This window comes from Erinaceus europaeus, chromosome 7 (genome assembly GCF_950295315.1).
Source record: "Erinaceus europaeus chromosome 7, mEriEur2.1, whole genome shotgun sequence".
Classification (NCBI taxonomy): Eukaryota; Metazoa; Chordata; class Mammalia; order Eulipotyphla; family Erinaceidae; genus Erinaceus; species Erinaceus europaeus.
In genome coordinates this window covers 114982053-114997178 of record NC_080168.1, presented here as the reverse complement: position 1 = coordinate 114997178, position 15126 = coordinate 114982053, and the positions used below count along the sequence as shown (strand labels likewise).

The 15126-nt window shown below is 53.6% G+C and overlaps 1 protein-coding gene across 1 annotated transcript in view; it reads right to left on the bottom strand.

The window, feature by feature from the left end:
* Positions 1-13772, bottom strand: part of FAIM2 (Fas apoptotic inhibitory molecule 2) — a 32462-nt gene extending 18690 nt beyond the window's left edge. The window contains exons 1-5 of the mRNA XM_016190581.2: positions 13600-13772; positions 10275-10467; positions 6450-6547; positions 6117-6181; positions 5718-5771 (exon numbers count right to left, since the gene is read on the bottom strand). Of these exons, the coding sequence (XP_016046067.2) occupies positions 5718-5771; positions 6117-6181; positions 6450-6547; positions 10275-10467; positions 13600-13614 (425 nt within the window). The 5' untranslated portion in view covers positions 13615-13772. The remainder of the gene's footprint in view (positions 1-5717; positions 5772-6116; positions 6182-6449; positions 6548-10274; positions 10468-13599) is intronic.
* Positions 13773-15126: the final 1354 nt, after the last annotated feature.

Below are 15126 nucleotides of genomic sequence, written 5' to 3'. Positions count from 1 at the left end.
TGCCACCCACCCACAGGGCACCAGGCAGGGGGCTGGGGGGGAGGGGTAAGGTCATGGTCACCCTAGAAGTGGGACAGGTGGCAGGCAGTCCAGTCCCACAGAGAGGAAAGGGGATAGGATAAGCCTGCTTCCAGGAATACTGAATCCTGGGTGCCATGGCCTAGCTGGCCGCCCCGCCCAGAGTAGCCACACACCACCCCCCAGACACCATCCTACAACCTAGCGGCTCAGAGATAATGGCTTCCACGTGCCAGGCAGAGTGCAAAGCACTTTGTGAATGTTGACTAGAGTGCCCCTCCCGTCTTCTGCATGAGCTGCTCTGCCTTTTGCAGCTGGGGCAGCAGAGGCAGATTTGAACCCAGAAGCCCTTGCTCCAGAGTCCTAATTCATCACCACTGGCCCACACTGCTTCCTCCTAGCCCTGCCCAAGCGCCTCACTACCTGCAGGCATCATGTCGGCTGTTTTACTGCAAACTCAGCAGGGGCAGGGCTCAAGCCTGTCTTGCCTAGGTCTGGCACAGCTGGTGGCATGGATGTCTGGCTAGGGGGGGGCAGGTTCACGAGAGATGGGCAGGTACAGCTCAGAAGGTGGGGGTGGTGGTGGCATGAGTGCAATGGAGGTGCAGGGCAACAAGGGGTGGGAGGTGAGGGGTGAGGACCCAAGCGTGGGCATCCTCACTGCTACCTAAAGGAGAGTCACCATGAACACAAGGTCACCAGATTCCCATAAGCCCTAGATGTGGTGCCTGCCTCCCTCCTCACTGCTCCCCCATTTTTAGTGTCTTCACCTACACCTCCCAGGCTGCCTTGCTTCCCTGCCTGGCCTGGCCTGATGTGAGCTAGAGATGAGGTGGGGCTTTGCTGGCTCCCTGCCTAACACATACAAGCATCCATGTGCCTGTCCCTCCTTCCCCTCCAGCCAGGCCCCCAGCTCGGGCCCACCCTGCAGAGGCGCCACCATCCCTGTGGCCTTCATGCTGTTGTTCCTCCATTTCTCCAGCCATTTTCCAGCTCTAAGCACCACCCTTCTTGGCTCTGGCCACCACCACTCACAGCCACTTGTCTTTAACAGACATCTCCATTCTCTGGGTCCTCTCCATTTCCCAACGAGTCCCCAACCTAACAAACCAGCTCCAGCTGCACACTTCATGAGGCCTGGTCTTGCCATGTCACTGTGACCTTGCTGAATCCAATTGACACGTGTCAACCCTTATCTTACCCGACTTTTCAACATCTGATCACTCCTGTTGTCCCCAGTGACACATTCCTGGGTTCCTTCCTACCTCCCTAGCCACTCCTTCTTTGTCTTGAAACACTCCTGGTTCCTTCAACACCGAGGCCTGCTGGGTCCAAGCCTCTCCATGCTCTCTCCGGGTGAGCTCAAAGGCTTTGGGCTGACACACGTAAGTTTCTGATCTAGATTTTTCCTTCTCAGCCTCAAATCTGATATGATGATTGAAAACTGAGTCAGGGGGCCAGGAGTGTGTGCTCACCTGGTAGAGTACACAGTGTACTATGTGTGAGGACCAGGGTTCAAGCCCCTCAGCCACCACATGGGAGCAAGTGGTGGAGCAGCGCTGTGATATCTCTCTTCTTTCTCTCTTACCCACCCCTGGCTCTCACTTTTCTTTCTTTTCTTTTCTTTTTGCCTCCAGAGTTCTCACTGGTGCTTGGTGCTGGCACTATGAATCCACTGCTCCTGGTGACCCTTTTTTCCCATTTTATTAGATAGGACACAGAGAAATTGGGGGGGGAGAAAGAAAGGGAGAGAGAAGGATAGACACCTGAAGACCTGCTTCACTGCTTGTGAGGCCTCTCTCTTGAAGATGGGGAGCTGGGGTCTTAAACTCAGATCCTTGCGTGTGTCCTTGCACTCAGTACTATGTGTGCTTAACCGGGTGCACCACCAACTGGCCTCCTCTCACTTTCTATCTAAAGAAAAAAAAAAAGGAAGGATAAAAGGAATGAAGAAAGAAAGGAAGTAAGAAAGAAAGAATCTGCTTGGAACAGTGGAATTGTAGAGGTGTGACACTGCAGTGATAACCCTGGCAGCAAACAAACATAACAAACCAACAGAGATCAACTCAGCTTCCCTCTCCTGGCCCTCCTCCTGCAACGCTGCAGAAGATGCCCTGTGCCCTCAGCATCCTCCTGGTGCTCCTCTGACCTCACCCAGCTAGTCATTTGGCCCTGTGCAGACTCCTACCCAGGCAGCTCCCCAGTCTGCCCTGCCTCCCCATCCCCATTGTCACCCGGTTAGATCTAGCCACTTCTGTCTATCTGGTTCTCCTGCCTCCTATCCTGCCTTCCACCCTCTTGAGCTCCAGGCAGCTCCGGTAACATGACACCCCTGCTTGAAGATTCCAAAGGCCTGGCAGTGAGTGTTCTGCAGGAGTCAGCCCACCGGCCTTCCTCACCCTGTGTCCACTTCACTTGGCTCCTGCTGGCAAGGACCAACTGGCAAGGGTGCCTGAGGCCTGGGGTGGAAGGGTATTCTCCGTGCACCCCCACCCCAGATGGCCTGCACACCAGACAGAGACAGACAGACAGACAGACACACACACAAACACACACACACACACACACGCGCGCGCGCGGTTGACATCTACTACTTAGCCTAGGCCTGGCACTGAATGGGGCATCTATGCAGGTTCTGGATGAAACATGAGTTTTCTGGGTCTGAAGAGCAGAGTGCAGAATCCTCTGTCTAAATTCTCTTCTTCTGTGTTGGCTCTGCAGAGGTGCTGAACCACAGCTACAGTGACTGTGGGAGCCTCCTGGCCTGGGAGGGACAAGTACTCAGCCCGCCCCGGTTGACCAACACTCTGACATCTATTCACTCTTGGTCTCCCCTGAGTCATTGGCCACATTATTGGTAATAATAATAATAACAATAATAATACCTTTGTGTGAATGCATGCTGGGCGTGGGTCCACCCCCCTGGCTAGACTGGAAGCAAGCTTCCTGAGGGTAAGCGCACTTGTAGTTTTCTCTCTGGTCCTCAGATCCTCAGAAAAATAGTTGGGAGGAATAGCAGCGAGACCTGCAGCTCAGAGAGCCACTGCCACCCTGCGACTTTAGCAAGTGACTTAGCTGAGAGCCCTGGCTTCTGCCTTTGTAGCAGGGAGACTGTGGCTGCTACCAACTCACTGGGCTGGAGGGAAGACAGAGAGAATGCAGCACTGAGTACAGCCTGGCACACGCTAAGGCAGTGCAGCTGGGAGCTGTGATTATTCTCCCAGTGACAGCTGCCTCAAGGGCTCTACCAGAAAGAATGAAGGCCAGTGAGGCTGAGTGGCGGTACCCCTGGTTATGTGCATTCTACTACTTTGCACAAGGACCTGGGTTCAAGTACCTGGTCCCCACTTGCAAGAAGAAAGCTTCACAAGTGGTGAAGTAGTGTTGCAATTGTCTCTGTCTCTTTCCCTCTCTGTCTCCCTCTCCCTCTCAATTTCTCTCTGTTCTATCAAATAAAATAGTTATAAAAATAAATGCTAAAGTGGAGGTAGACAGCATAATGTTATGCAAAAGAGATTCTCATGCCTGAGGCTCCGAAGTCCCAGGTTCAATCCCCCACACCACCATAAACCAGAGCAGAGCAGTGCTCTCATAAAAAAATAAGATAAAATAAAAATAAAATAAGTAAATGTTAAAAAAAAAGAATGAAGGCCAGCAAAACAGCTCACTTGTGTAGTGCACTACTTTGCATTGTGTTACCCAGGTTTGAGCCCAGCCTCAGCTGAAGAAAGTTTTGGTGCTGTGGTTTCTCTCACACACTCTCTCTGCTTGTGTCTCTGTCTTTAAAAAATAAAGAAATGAGAAAGACTGAGTCGGAGGAGCAGAGCAGAGGAGGGAGGCCTGGTGGAGGCCAGCTTCCACACCCAACCCTTCCCCCCACAACCCTGCTTTCAGCCAGTGCTGGGCCAGGTGGGGTAACTACCCTGCGGGGCCTGATCTCTGCAGTGGAGAGGGCTGCGGTGCCACCATGATGCTCAGGGAGCAGCAGCCTCCTGCTCTGGATGATGTGCATCGTGAGATTAGCCACCAGCAGGGCTGCTGCGCAGTGCAAACGACAAAAATCTACACGCCAGGCCTTGCACGGGGAAGGGAGACCAGGCAGATCTCAGACTTGGAGGCAGTCTGGGGCAGGGGGGGCAGACTGGATGTGGGGGCTCAGCAGCAAAAGGGCAGTGTCTTGGTGTTAAGGCCCTGTGACAGACACCCCATGAAAAGCAGAGTCCATGGACAGCCCTGCCCACTCCCTCCCTCAATGAGAGGGGATTTCCCCCACTTCCTGAGCCTGCTCCTTCCTGAGCTGCTACCCCATCCCACCCCCATCACCTGTTTGGGACACAGAGCACAAGACCCTCCCACATCTGGCCTGATGGGAGGCAGGGCCTCCATTCCCAAACTCCCTGGGTGCCCGAGGCGTGCTGGGAGTCACGCCGACCTGCCTCGTGGGCCAGCCCGGGTGGCAGTCCCTGGGGCCTCATTAGCTCCCCCACGCACAGCCTCCAGCTCCCAGGACTGAGCCTCAGGGCTTGGTCTATAGGGGACCCACTGTCTGCTGCCCTAAGAAGGAGTCAGGGTGTGTGTGTGTGTGTGTGTGTGTGTGTGTGTGTGTGTGTGTGTGTGTGTTTAGGCATGGAGAGGAGGTGGGCTCTCCTCCTCAGCCCATGTTAATTCAGGGCGCTTCTAGGATTATTGTGGGCTCCCACAGAGTCTCTGAGCTGAGCCCACACTGCCACCAGCCTGGGCCTGGAACAGCCACCATGTGCAAGTTCCTGGATATGACATTGGCAGCTCCATCCCATAATAAGTGACCTAATTCTGACCCAAACTCTGCAGCCTGCCAGACCAAACATCTCTGCAGCCTGCTAGACCTCAGCAGCCCCCTCCCCACAAGTTACCAAATATTTCCTGTGTGCCCTGATACCCCTACATTTGCTTAAGACGCCTCAGTCCTTAGAGGTGACTCTGACTGAGGCATCAGGAGTTCAGGCTCTGTCCCCGACTCCCCTCATGCTTCCTGTGAGGCCCTCCCCTGCAAAGGCTCTTCCCCTGCTCAGAGACTGTGGTCTGAGCACTGCTGCTCTGAGCCCAGGGTGGTCCCTACCTGGACATACCCAGTAAGACCCCCTCATGACCCAGACAGGAGGCTGAGGTCACCCCCACCAGCACAACACTTCTCTCAGTCACCTGCCACTCTCCTGAAAGAGGTGAGGACAAGTAGAAGCCAGAAGCAGGAAAGGGAGGGAGCCTGCCAAGCAGAGGGATTAAGGGCACAAGCCTCAACCTGAATCCTCGGTTTGAATCCCAGCTTCGGCTCTGACTATCTGTGTTACCTTAGGCAGATGACTCAACCTCTCTGAACCTTGGTTTTCTGAGGCAACTGTAAGCAGTCGATGGGAGAATCGATGCAATGTTGTGTATCGAGCACCCAGAACAATGCCCAGCCCTTATAAGGCATTCTGTAAGTGGTGGCTATTATGATTAATAATTTGTAAGCGCTAATAATGGTAATTATCATTATGTGGACCCAGGTGTTTCAGCCCCCTTCCTTGCACAGCTAAGGTCTGGGTCTCCCTGGCAGTGGGCCTAGCCCCACCCTCCCCTCCCCTCAGTCTAAACACCCAGGAGGGCCCTCCTGTCAACAGAGACGTGCAGCCCGGTGCTTTGAGAGTATCTAGGCAGGTCTGGGGACAGGGTGTACTCACTAGGACGCCCAGTACCAGCCGGGGTTGGCCTGGACGTAGTCCTTCACAGTGTCACTGCAGAGGAGGGAGAGAGAATTTGATTTACCCTCTGTCTTGGTCTCTGATTCAACATCTATGTGTGTCCTGTGCAGCTCGTGGGGATGGGGGGGTGTGTGGGGGAGGAGAGCCCACACTCCCTGGAGCTCAAGGAACCCCGTCCCTTCTGGCTCCCAGTTGGGGCCTTGCGTGGACCTGCCTGCTCAGGCCCACCCTACACCCACAGGGGCAGAGTCTCCTGGTGCCACTCTTCTGGTGCCAGGTCACCTATTTCTCCAGTCCTAGAGTCTGTAGAGACTGTCTGACCCAGGCCTTTGGCCCAACCCCAACCCTAGCCTCAGTGGCATGTCCCCCGTGACTCACCAGAAGGTGAAGAGCGCCACGACACTGAAGGTCATCAGCAGCTGGATCAGCAAGATGGTGTAGACCTGGGAGGTGGGGAGCAGTGGGGGACATGGAAAACCCCCAATCAAGGCCAAGGCAGCTACCCTCTGGGAGACCCCCTCTTCCTGGAGACTCAGCCTACTCTCCACACTGAGCCTCCCGCCCTTCTTTTCAGGGGTCACTGGGACAGCCCCCCAACATGATGAAAGGAGAGCAAAGGTACCCCAGAGGCTGTTGAGGACAGACCTCATGTCAGGTGGAGCAGGGGCATGAAGCACCCCTGCAGGCTGGGTTGGTGGGGGAGGCAGCTACCTTTCTGATGAAGACTCGGCGGACCTTCTGATCTTCCCAGCTGAAGGTGGTGAACAGCTCATGGTCTCCGGGGAAGCCGCTCTCATAGCTGGAGTTGCCTAAGTGGATGGACAGGCAGGGCTCATGATAGAAATCCCACCTCAGGGAGTCGGGCTAAGGGTTAAGTCGGGCACAGCGGGTTAAGCGCAGGTGGCGCTAAGCACAAGGACCCGCATAAGGATCCTGGTTCAAGCCCTGGCTCCCCACCTGCAGGGGAGTCGCTTCACAGGCGGTGAAGCAGGTCTGCAGGTGTCTGTCTTTCTCTCCCTCTCTCTGTCTGGAGCTGGTTGGTCTCAGCACCTGCCTGGGCTCCAGCTGAGAACCACATGGAGTGAGGGGTGCTGCGGGGAGGGGAGGTACTTTGGGGGTGTGAGTAGGACAGAGGCATGAAGTGGATGGGTAGGCATAAGGTCTGGAGGTCTGGCTCTAGAACTCAGAATACAGGCCCCACGGTCATGTCAGCTTTATGCAGGTCCAAGGACTCCAAAGGGTGAAGGCAAGAGGGGGTGAAGGGCGTGGGGGACCCAGTGAGCTATGGCAGAGGAAGGTGACAGGCTGAGAGAGGGGAGGCAAGAAACTGTGCATCTTGTGGTCCGGGAGGTGGAGGAGTAGATAAAGCATTAGACTCTCAAGCAGGAAGCAATGCTGCAGGTGTTGCTCTTTCTTTCTTTCTTTCTTTCTTTCTTTCTTTCTTTCTTTCTTTCTTTCTCCCTTTCTATATCTCCTCCCCTCTTAATTTGTCTGTCCTAACAAATATCAGAAATACATTAGAAAAGAAAAGGTGAAAGGCCAGTGCTGTCATTTAGAACTGAAGTGCCTGGGGCAGAAGCTGCCCGCCACTTGGCAAACACGGAATCCGTGCCCTCTCCCTCCCTGTCTTCCTACTGCCTGTCAGCCTCCAACTGGCAGAACCTTGGCTCTTGTGCCTCTAGTCATCCCAAAGACTTTGTAATAAGCGCTGCCATGTGGGACTGGCAAGACTGCTACCCTGGATAGTGCTCTTGCTTTGTCATGTGCACAACCCAGGTTCTAGCCCGGCGCCCACCACACTGGAGGAAACTTTGGTGCTGTGGCTTCCTTCCCTCTCTCTCCCTCCATCTCTCTCTGTGCTTGTTTAGGGCTGGGGTGGGGGGTTCGTTATATGAGCTCAAGCAAGTCACACCCTTCTCTGTGTCTCTTTTTTTGATGACAGAGGTTGGTGATACCAAAGAAGATAAACTCAGAAACCCCATGGCTGTCTCTCTGCCAGGCTCTGCCACCCTGCACCTTGCATCTCTCTCTTGTTGAGACTGAGCCTAAGTCCTCAAACGTCCACTCCCCTCCTCTCCTGTCCCCTCCAGTTCTCCATGACCTTCCCGGCTCCCGCGGTGGTAGCATCTGTGTTAATATTTCAGAGCTGGCCCTGGCACTGCCCTGCTCCTCCACAGCCCCTGCTGCCTGTCACTCAAGATCAAGTTCCTTAATGACCATCCACAGTCCCCAGTTCCACTGCTCCTCACTCCGACACCCTTTTCTCTAGCCTGACCACATTTTTGTAGCCCTGTGCCCTTATTCACCCAGGCCTCTGCAGCTTCTGTTTTTTCAGCCTTAACTGCTCATTTCCATTTCTCTAGGCTAACTCCTTCAGGGGCCAAGGCACATGCCCCTTCCTCCAAGAAGCCTTCCCAGAAGAGGGTTATTCTAGCTGGCCGGGTCTCCACTGTCTGTTCCACTATGCAGGAGTCACCTACTTGCTGGTCTGCAGTCAGTTTTGTGACACAGGCCATGCAAACCTCTACCCACCCCCAGCCCCCTACAGATGTGCTCAGTCTACTTCAGTGAATGTTTGTCACATGGGGGACTAAGAAGGGCTGCTTTCCTGTCCCAAGGGGAGCCTGGGGAATACTCCTTAAGGCAGCCAGGACATGGGAAACTAGGAGGGGAAGGGGGGTGGGAGTGGTGGACCTTCTCTCATTGCAAACTTGAGGCCTGGAGACCCCACCCTCATCTCCGCCACCATCCCTAACCCCCAGTGAGGACAGGGATGGAGGGGTGGGGTGCCATGCAGACCAGACCTTTAGGCACCTTCCAGTAGGTCACGCTGGGGTGTGTCTGCATGGTTCTGGGCAAAGGGGGTTTGTGGCGAGTGGTGCGAACCATGGTGGCCACTTGCAGTGAGTCGAGACTCTGTCTGAGGCATTGTCCCCAGATTCATTCTAGAATTCTGCTGGGGGTGAGAGTGGGGGGAGGGGCTGAGGGGCTGTGAGGAGGGGCCCTTGCTGAATGAGTGGGACTCTGATCTCAGCTCCCATGTCTCGGATCAGCCTGACAGTGAGGTCTCTGCTGGCTGGGACACTCTCCCCAAGAGTGTGAGAGGGTGCGAGAACCTGTGCGGAACACAGATACTGACCTTCACACCATGTCTTTTTCTTTTCTTTTTTTTTTTTTTTTTTCCTTTTTTGGCCACCAAGATTTTTTCTGAGGCTTGGTGCCTGCACAAGCCCACCACACTCAGTGACTACTATGTTTTTGTTTTTTGTCTCCAGGGTTATCACTGGGGCTGAGTGCCAGCACTACAAATCCACTGTTCCTGGCAGCCTTTTTTTAATTTCATTTTATTGGACAGGACATAGAGAAATTGAGAGAGGAGGGGAAGAGAGGGAGAGAGAAAGAGAGACACCTACAGATCTGCTTGTGAAGTGACACCCCCGCAGGTGGGGGTTTGGAGGGCTTGAACCCGGATCCTTGCACTTAGTACTATGTGCACTTAACAGGATATGCCACCACCCAGCCCCATGATTACTTCTTTTTAATAGAGGTGAGAGACAGAGAAAGATAGAAAGGGAGAGAGAGAGGGGGAAGACACCTGCTGCATTGGTCCATCACTTGTGAAATGGTCCCCTTCAGGTGGGGGGCTTGAACCCAGGCCCTTGCTCATGGTAAGGTGTGTGCTCAACTGGAGAGTTACCATCCAGCCCTGTCTTCACACACCTTCCCCAGGTCATGCCCTCCTGCCCCTGACAAAGGCCTGAGGAAAGGAAAAAGAGAGAGACTAGGAGAGTCTAGGAAAGAGAGAAAGACTAGGAGATGCAAGATGCTCATCTCAGCAAGTCTGAGGTCTCCATGGGGGTGTATACCTACTAAGGCTATAGACTGGCCAACATCAGCAACACACATACACACACACACACACACACACACACACACACACACACACAGACACACACCGGGGTCCAGCTCAGACTGGGCCCAGCTGCTGTCGCCTACTGTGCCCTCCTAAGTCCAGCCTGACTTCCCTCACCCCTTTCTCCCAGGAGAACCTTTTGAAAGCCACCCCTAACTTACCTCTGTGCTTCTATCCACTCTATTTGCCCTAACTCAGTGACCTGAAAAAAGTAACCCTCGGGGGCCCAGCAGTGGTGCATCTGGTTAAATGCATGTGCTACCCAGTGCAAGGACCCAGGTTCAAGCCTCTGTTCCCACCTTCAGTGAGGAAGCTTCATGAGTGTTAAAGCAGTGCTGCAGGTGTGTCTCTCTGTGTGTCTCTTTCTCCTTCTCTATCCCCCTTCCCTCTCAATTTCTCTATCCCATCAAATCAAATAAAAATAAATAAAGATAAAATGTAAGAAAAAAAATAACAACCCTCTTCAACGTCCAAGAGTACCCTGATTACAGACAGCCCTTGCTCAGAATCTCCTTTGATCTGTTTTTACCAGCACCCTCATGCAATAACCATGCAGAGTACTCCCGGAAGCTTCCCACCACACCCCCTGCCTCCCCGCTAGTTCCAACAGCTGAGACACTTACTGGGGTCCACATAGGCCCAGCTGGGGTGGAGGGGCACGGCCGAGGGGGCTGGGGGAAAAGCCCCTGCCTTCAACCCCTCCCCAAAGGTGGCCTCCTCATAGGAGGGCGGGGCCGAGGGCACTGCAGGGGCCTCCTTCTTCTCAGGGTTCGCCTGCTGCCCCTCTGTCCCAGGGGCCTTATTAGCCATAGAGAGCTGCAAAGCAGAAAGAGAGAGACAGTCACTGGGGAAAAGGTATATCCTAAGACCTCCAAACCAGCCTTCAGTTCCTAGGGCTTCCATGGGTACTTGCACACCCCTGTTTTAAGCAGTATAGAGAATTCATACTACTAATAAATGTTTATCTGTGTTTCATGTGGCACATATGATATCCTGCCGTTTGGCACCACATGAGCAAAACGGGAGGACGTCACGATAAGTGACGTAGGCCAGACACAGAGAGACAAGAGCTGAAAGATCTCACTTGTATATGGAATTAGCAACAGTCAGATTCCTAGAAGCACAGAGTAGAATGGGGGCTGCCGGGGTGTGTGTGGTGGGGATGGGGTGAAGGAAATGGGAAAGACCTGGCCAAGGGGACAACGTTTCCATTGTGCAAAATTGAGACCTTCTGGGAAACTTGTGTGTGATGACCTGGTCCCTATAGTCTCTCTGACATCTGTGGAGAGGGTGGATCTTGAGTTTTCTTCCTCCAAATTAAAAATGAAAAAAATGGCATGAAGTTGTGGATATTTGAGCTAACTTCACTGTCTAATGATTTCAGTGTGTACAAGTCTCAAAACTTATGGATACATGAGGGTGTACACTTCTCATACATACAGTTTCTACTGCTCAATCATAGCCCCTCAAATTTAAGGAAAACAGAACCTTCCTGCTTTCCTGATGGAAGGACTGAGCTCAGTGGGTGGTGCCAGCCGGGGATGCACACTGTAGCTGGCACAAGACCAGAGGAAGGAGAGCTATCTCAGGAAAGCCTGCCACTAGTGGTCACTGTCCCTGAGCCAGGAGCTGGTTATGGATGGTTTGGAAGTTTAGGAAGGGGCTGACACATGGTAGACCCCTGATGGAATGAAAGGACTATGGGGCATAGGAAGGACAAGAGCATCGTGGCTGAGCATCCCAGTCTGCTGTCACTCTACTAGGGCTTCCTAAATCACCTCTTTCCCACACCAGGACAAAACACAGAATGTTATGTTGGAAGGGAGATCACAAGGCATCAGGCTTCCTTCCTTCACTTCACAGATGAGAGAAATGAGACCCAGGAAATGGAAGAAAATGCACTAAGGAGGGCTGGGAATTCAAGTCCATTTATACTGGCGTAGCCCCAGCTCCACACTGCAGATCTGAGGCCCTAATAGTGTCACCTGAGAAGCAAGACTAGGCTGGAAGGGTTGCATGAAAGCATTGACAAAAGGCCCAGACTTCAGAGAATGAGAGGTCAAGCTCCCAAAAGAAAAGTCTGGTTGAGGGGCTGGGTGGTGGTGCACCTGGTTAAACACACATGTTACAGTGTGCAAGGACCTGGGTTCAAGCCCTTGGTCCCCACTTGCAATGGGAAAGCTTTGTGAGTAGTGAAGCAGTATTGCACGTGTCTCTCTGTCTCTCTCCCTCTCTATCACTCCCTTCCCTCTTGATTTTTGGCTCTCTCTATAAATAAAGACAATAAAAATGTTTAAAAGAAAGAAAGAAAGAAAGGTCTGGTTCACTGCACCAAAACAAAGGATTCTGAGGAAGAAGGGGAGCGGATGGGATGGAGAGGGCATTGGGGTCCTGGTACAGGATGTGGAAAAGGACCTAAACTCAGAAATTGTAGCCATGTGTCAGCTACTGTACTATAAACCATTAACACCACCCACCCCCCATAAAATGATGTGAAAATAGGAAGGAAGGAGTGAAAGAGAGAAAGAAGCAAAGAAAGAAGGGAAGACTGATATGGCTCAGGTCCTTTCTATTTCTGAAAGGCCTGGAAGCTCTGAGAAAAGCTGCAGAGTTCCCTGTTTGCAGGATGTGCTGAGGCGAGGTGGTCCAGGGACAAGAGAGTGCAGGAAGCTCTCTCTTCCATCCACTCCAATGACCTAGATAGGGGTCTTTTCACCACAAAGCTGTGAGCAGGGGGCAAGCAGGCTGGACTGAGACACCCACACAGGGCAGGAATTGACATCAGCACCATGACCACTGGGGATGAGGTGAGGAGGTGGGAGGGTGAGCATCAGCAGAGCTGGGGGTGGTTCCTTTGCTGCCCCCCACCCCCAGGGCTAAGGTGTCAGAGCCCAGGCCTGTGGATACCTAACCCCCTTTGTTCTGGGAAACCTTTTCCAATCTGTCACAATAAGGGTGTCTGGGTTCAGAGCCCAGAGAAAGGGTTACCACCACTGACCAGCCTTGTGCATATCTGGTCTTCCTAACACACACACACACCCACACACACACACACAGAGCATGTCCAAATGAGGTCTGCCTAACAGCGGTGGTATCACCCAATGACATCATCCTCAGGCCTGAAGAGCTTAAAAAAAAACACCCAGAGTCTGAGTGTCCAGGAAAGGATGCCTTTGGCTTTGAGACTCATCCCAAAGAAAGGGGGGGGGGTAAATGTGGGGGAGGTCTTTTTTCTGTTTGCTCTGCCCAGTCCTGAGCACCCCAAAACAGAGGGCCAGAGGACCCTCCCTGTTTGCCCCAGCCCCTGACAGTTGTATAATTCCACAGGCTGTTGATGTTACATAACTCCACTAAGCCAGTCTGGCCCCTGCTCCAGCTCTTGCTTTACATTTTTGGGCATAACGCTAGTTAAAGGAATTTTTTTTTTCCCCCTTCTCAGTCTTTTCCAGTCCATGACCCTCAGAAAACCAAATCAGAACCCAGAGCATTCTTATGCAGGTTACCATGGTAACCCCACTACAGGAACCCATCTAGATGTGGAATAGTGACAGGGCCCTAGGGGGTGGGGGCAAGGGTGTCTGCAGAGGGGTCTGCAAGGGAGGGTACAAAAGGTAAGCATAATATGGGTGGGATTGGGCCAGATGGTGCTACTATGCCCCCCACCCCCACATACACACACCAGACACCCAGGCTGAGTCCTTCAAGAGACCTGAGCCCAGTGCCCTGTGATGCTGAGACACAGACTGGTAGGGAGCTGGGGGGAGAGCGATTCTGGAGAGCGGGAGGCGCTCCTCGCCCACTTGTGCAGTCGGGTCTTTGAGGCCTCTAGCTCCAGCAAGGCCCGCAGTGCACCTGGGAACAGGAGCTAGGGCTGCCCCAGTGGTCCAGCACGCTGGCTCCGCGAGGATGCAGGGAGCTTGAGCGGAGGATGCGGGGGAGATGCGGTACCTTTCCCTGGGTCATGGTGGCGTCTGTCCGGGAAAGGGTCCCTGAGACAGGGACGGCCTCTCGGGTCACCGCAGGCTGCCTGCGTCTCTTCCTCCCTCCGAGTGGGTTCTAGCAACATCCACTGCAGCCAGGCAACAGAGGAGCCGAGAGGAGCGTACCATCCAGCGGGGGAGGAGGCTGCGCGGCTGGCTGGGGGTGGGGGGCGATGCGGATTCGCAGGCCTGCCTGGAGAAGGCGGCGCCTCTTCTGCTCCCGCCCCTTGACCTTGGGACCCTCACCCCCCAGACCAAGGCTCTGTGCTGAGGAACCACGGGTGGACCAGTCCACACGGACTGCCGGAGGAGGTGCGGGCAGACAGTGATACCCGAGCAGTTGATACCCGCCTGGAACCCGAGCTGCAGTCAGGGCTGGGCTCCCCGCCGCCTCCCTGGTGACAGGCTCCCCCTGGGCTTTTCTGTGCTCTGCCCTCACAGTCCTCTCCAGTCCCCGCCAGGCTCCTAACGGGCACTCCCTGGGCCCTGAGTTCTTGATGGCCTTCAGGCAAATCCTGTGGGAACCTCTCCTAGGCCTCTGTCTTCCCACCTGTTAAGTGGGAGGAGACACGAGGTTGGGGGGGGGTGCACTTGTTTCCAAGCCCCCTTGGAACATTTTACCTGGGCTGGCTGGAAACCTCCCTACACCGTCCTTTGCTGTCTCCACCATCACGTGTACTTCTGCACAACCCCACGGTCTAAAGCCTGTCCTCCAGGCTCAGTCCATTGTTGCAACGTTACAGTAGGTTTGGCATCCCCAGGAGGTGCGGGTGTGCTGTCACTGCTCTACTGGGTTAAACTAGTGCCTCAGTGGACATAGCAGGTGCTTGAGAAACCTGAGCTGAGGAGAGTGCATTGGACAGCCGGGTTACTTCTCAGCCATTTGGACACTGTCGGTGCTGCGATGCTTCTCTGACATCACTTGCTGGTTGCTCCCGTTTTGTGGTCTTGGACATTACTCAGAGATGGAGGTGTTTGTCTGCATTCCTCTGACATCCGGAGGCAGTGAGGTGTGACAGTCAAGTGCAAAGACATGAGAATCAACCCATCTTGTTCCCACCCCAGCTCCTCTACCTCAAAGCTGTGTGACTTGGTGCAAGTGAACGCCCCATTCTTGGGGCTTCTTCAGATTCTAGGAGTATCCGATGAAAACTATTTGACCCAGCACCCTGTGCATAAGTGTTAAGGGTTCTCAGATGTTTAATGGGGGGTTGGGTTGTCAGAAAACTCATGACATTTTTCTTTTTTTTTCTTTTTTAAAAATATTATTTATGTTCCCTTTTGTTACCCTAGTTGTTTTATTGTTGTAATTATTATTGTTGTTGTCATTGTTGGGTAGGACAGAGAGAAGTGGAGAGAAGAGGGGAAGACAGAGAGAAAGATAGACACCTGCAGACCTGCTTCACCGCCTGTGAAGTGACTCCCTTGCAGGTAGGGAGCCAGGGGCTCAAACCCGGATCCTTATGTCAGTCCTTGTGTTTTGTGCCACGTGTAC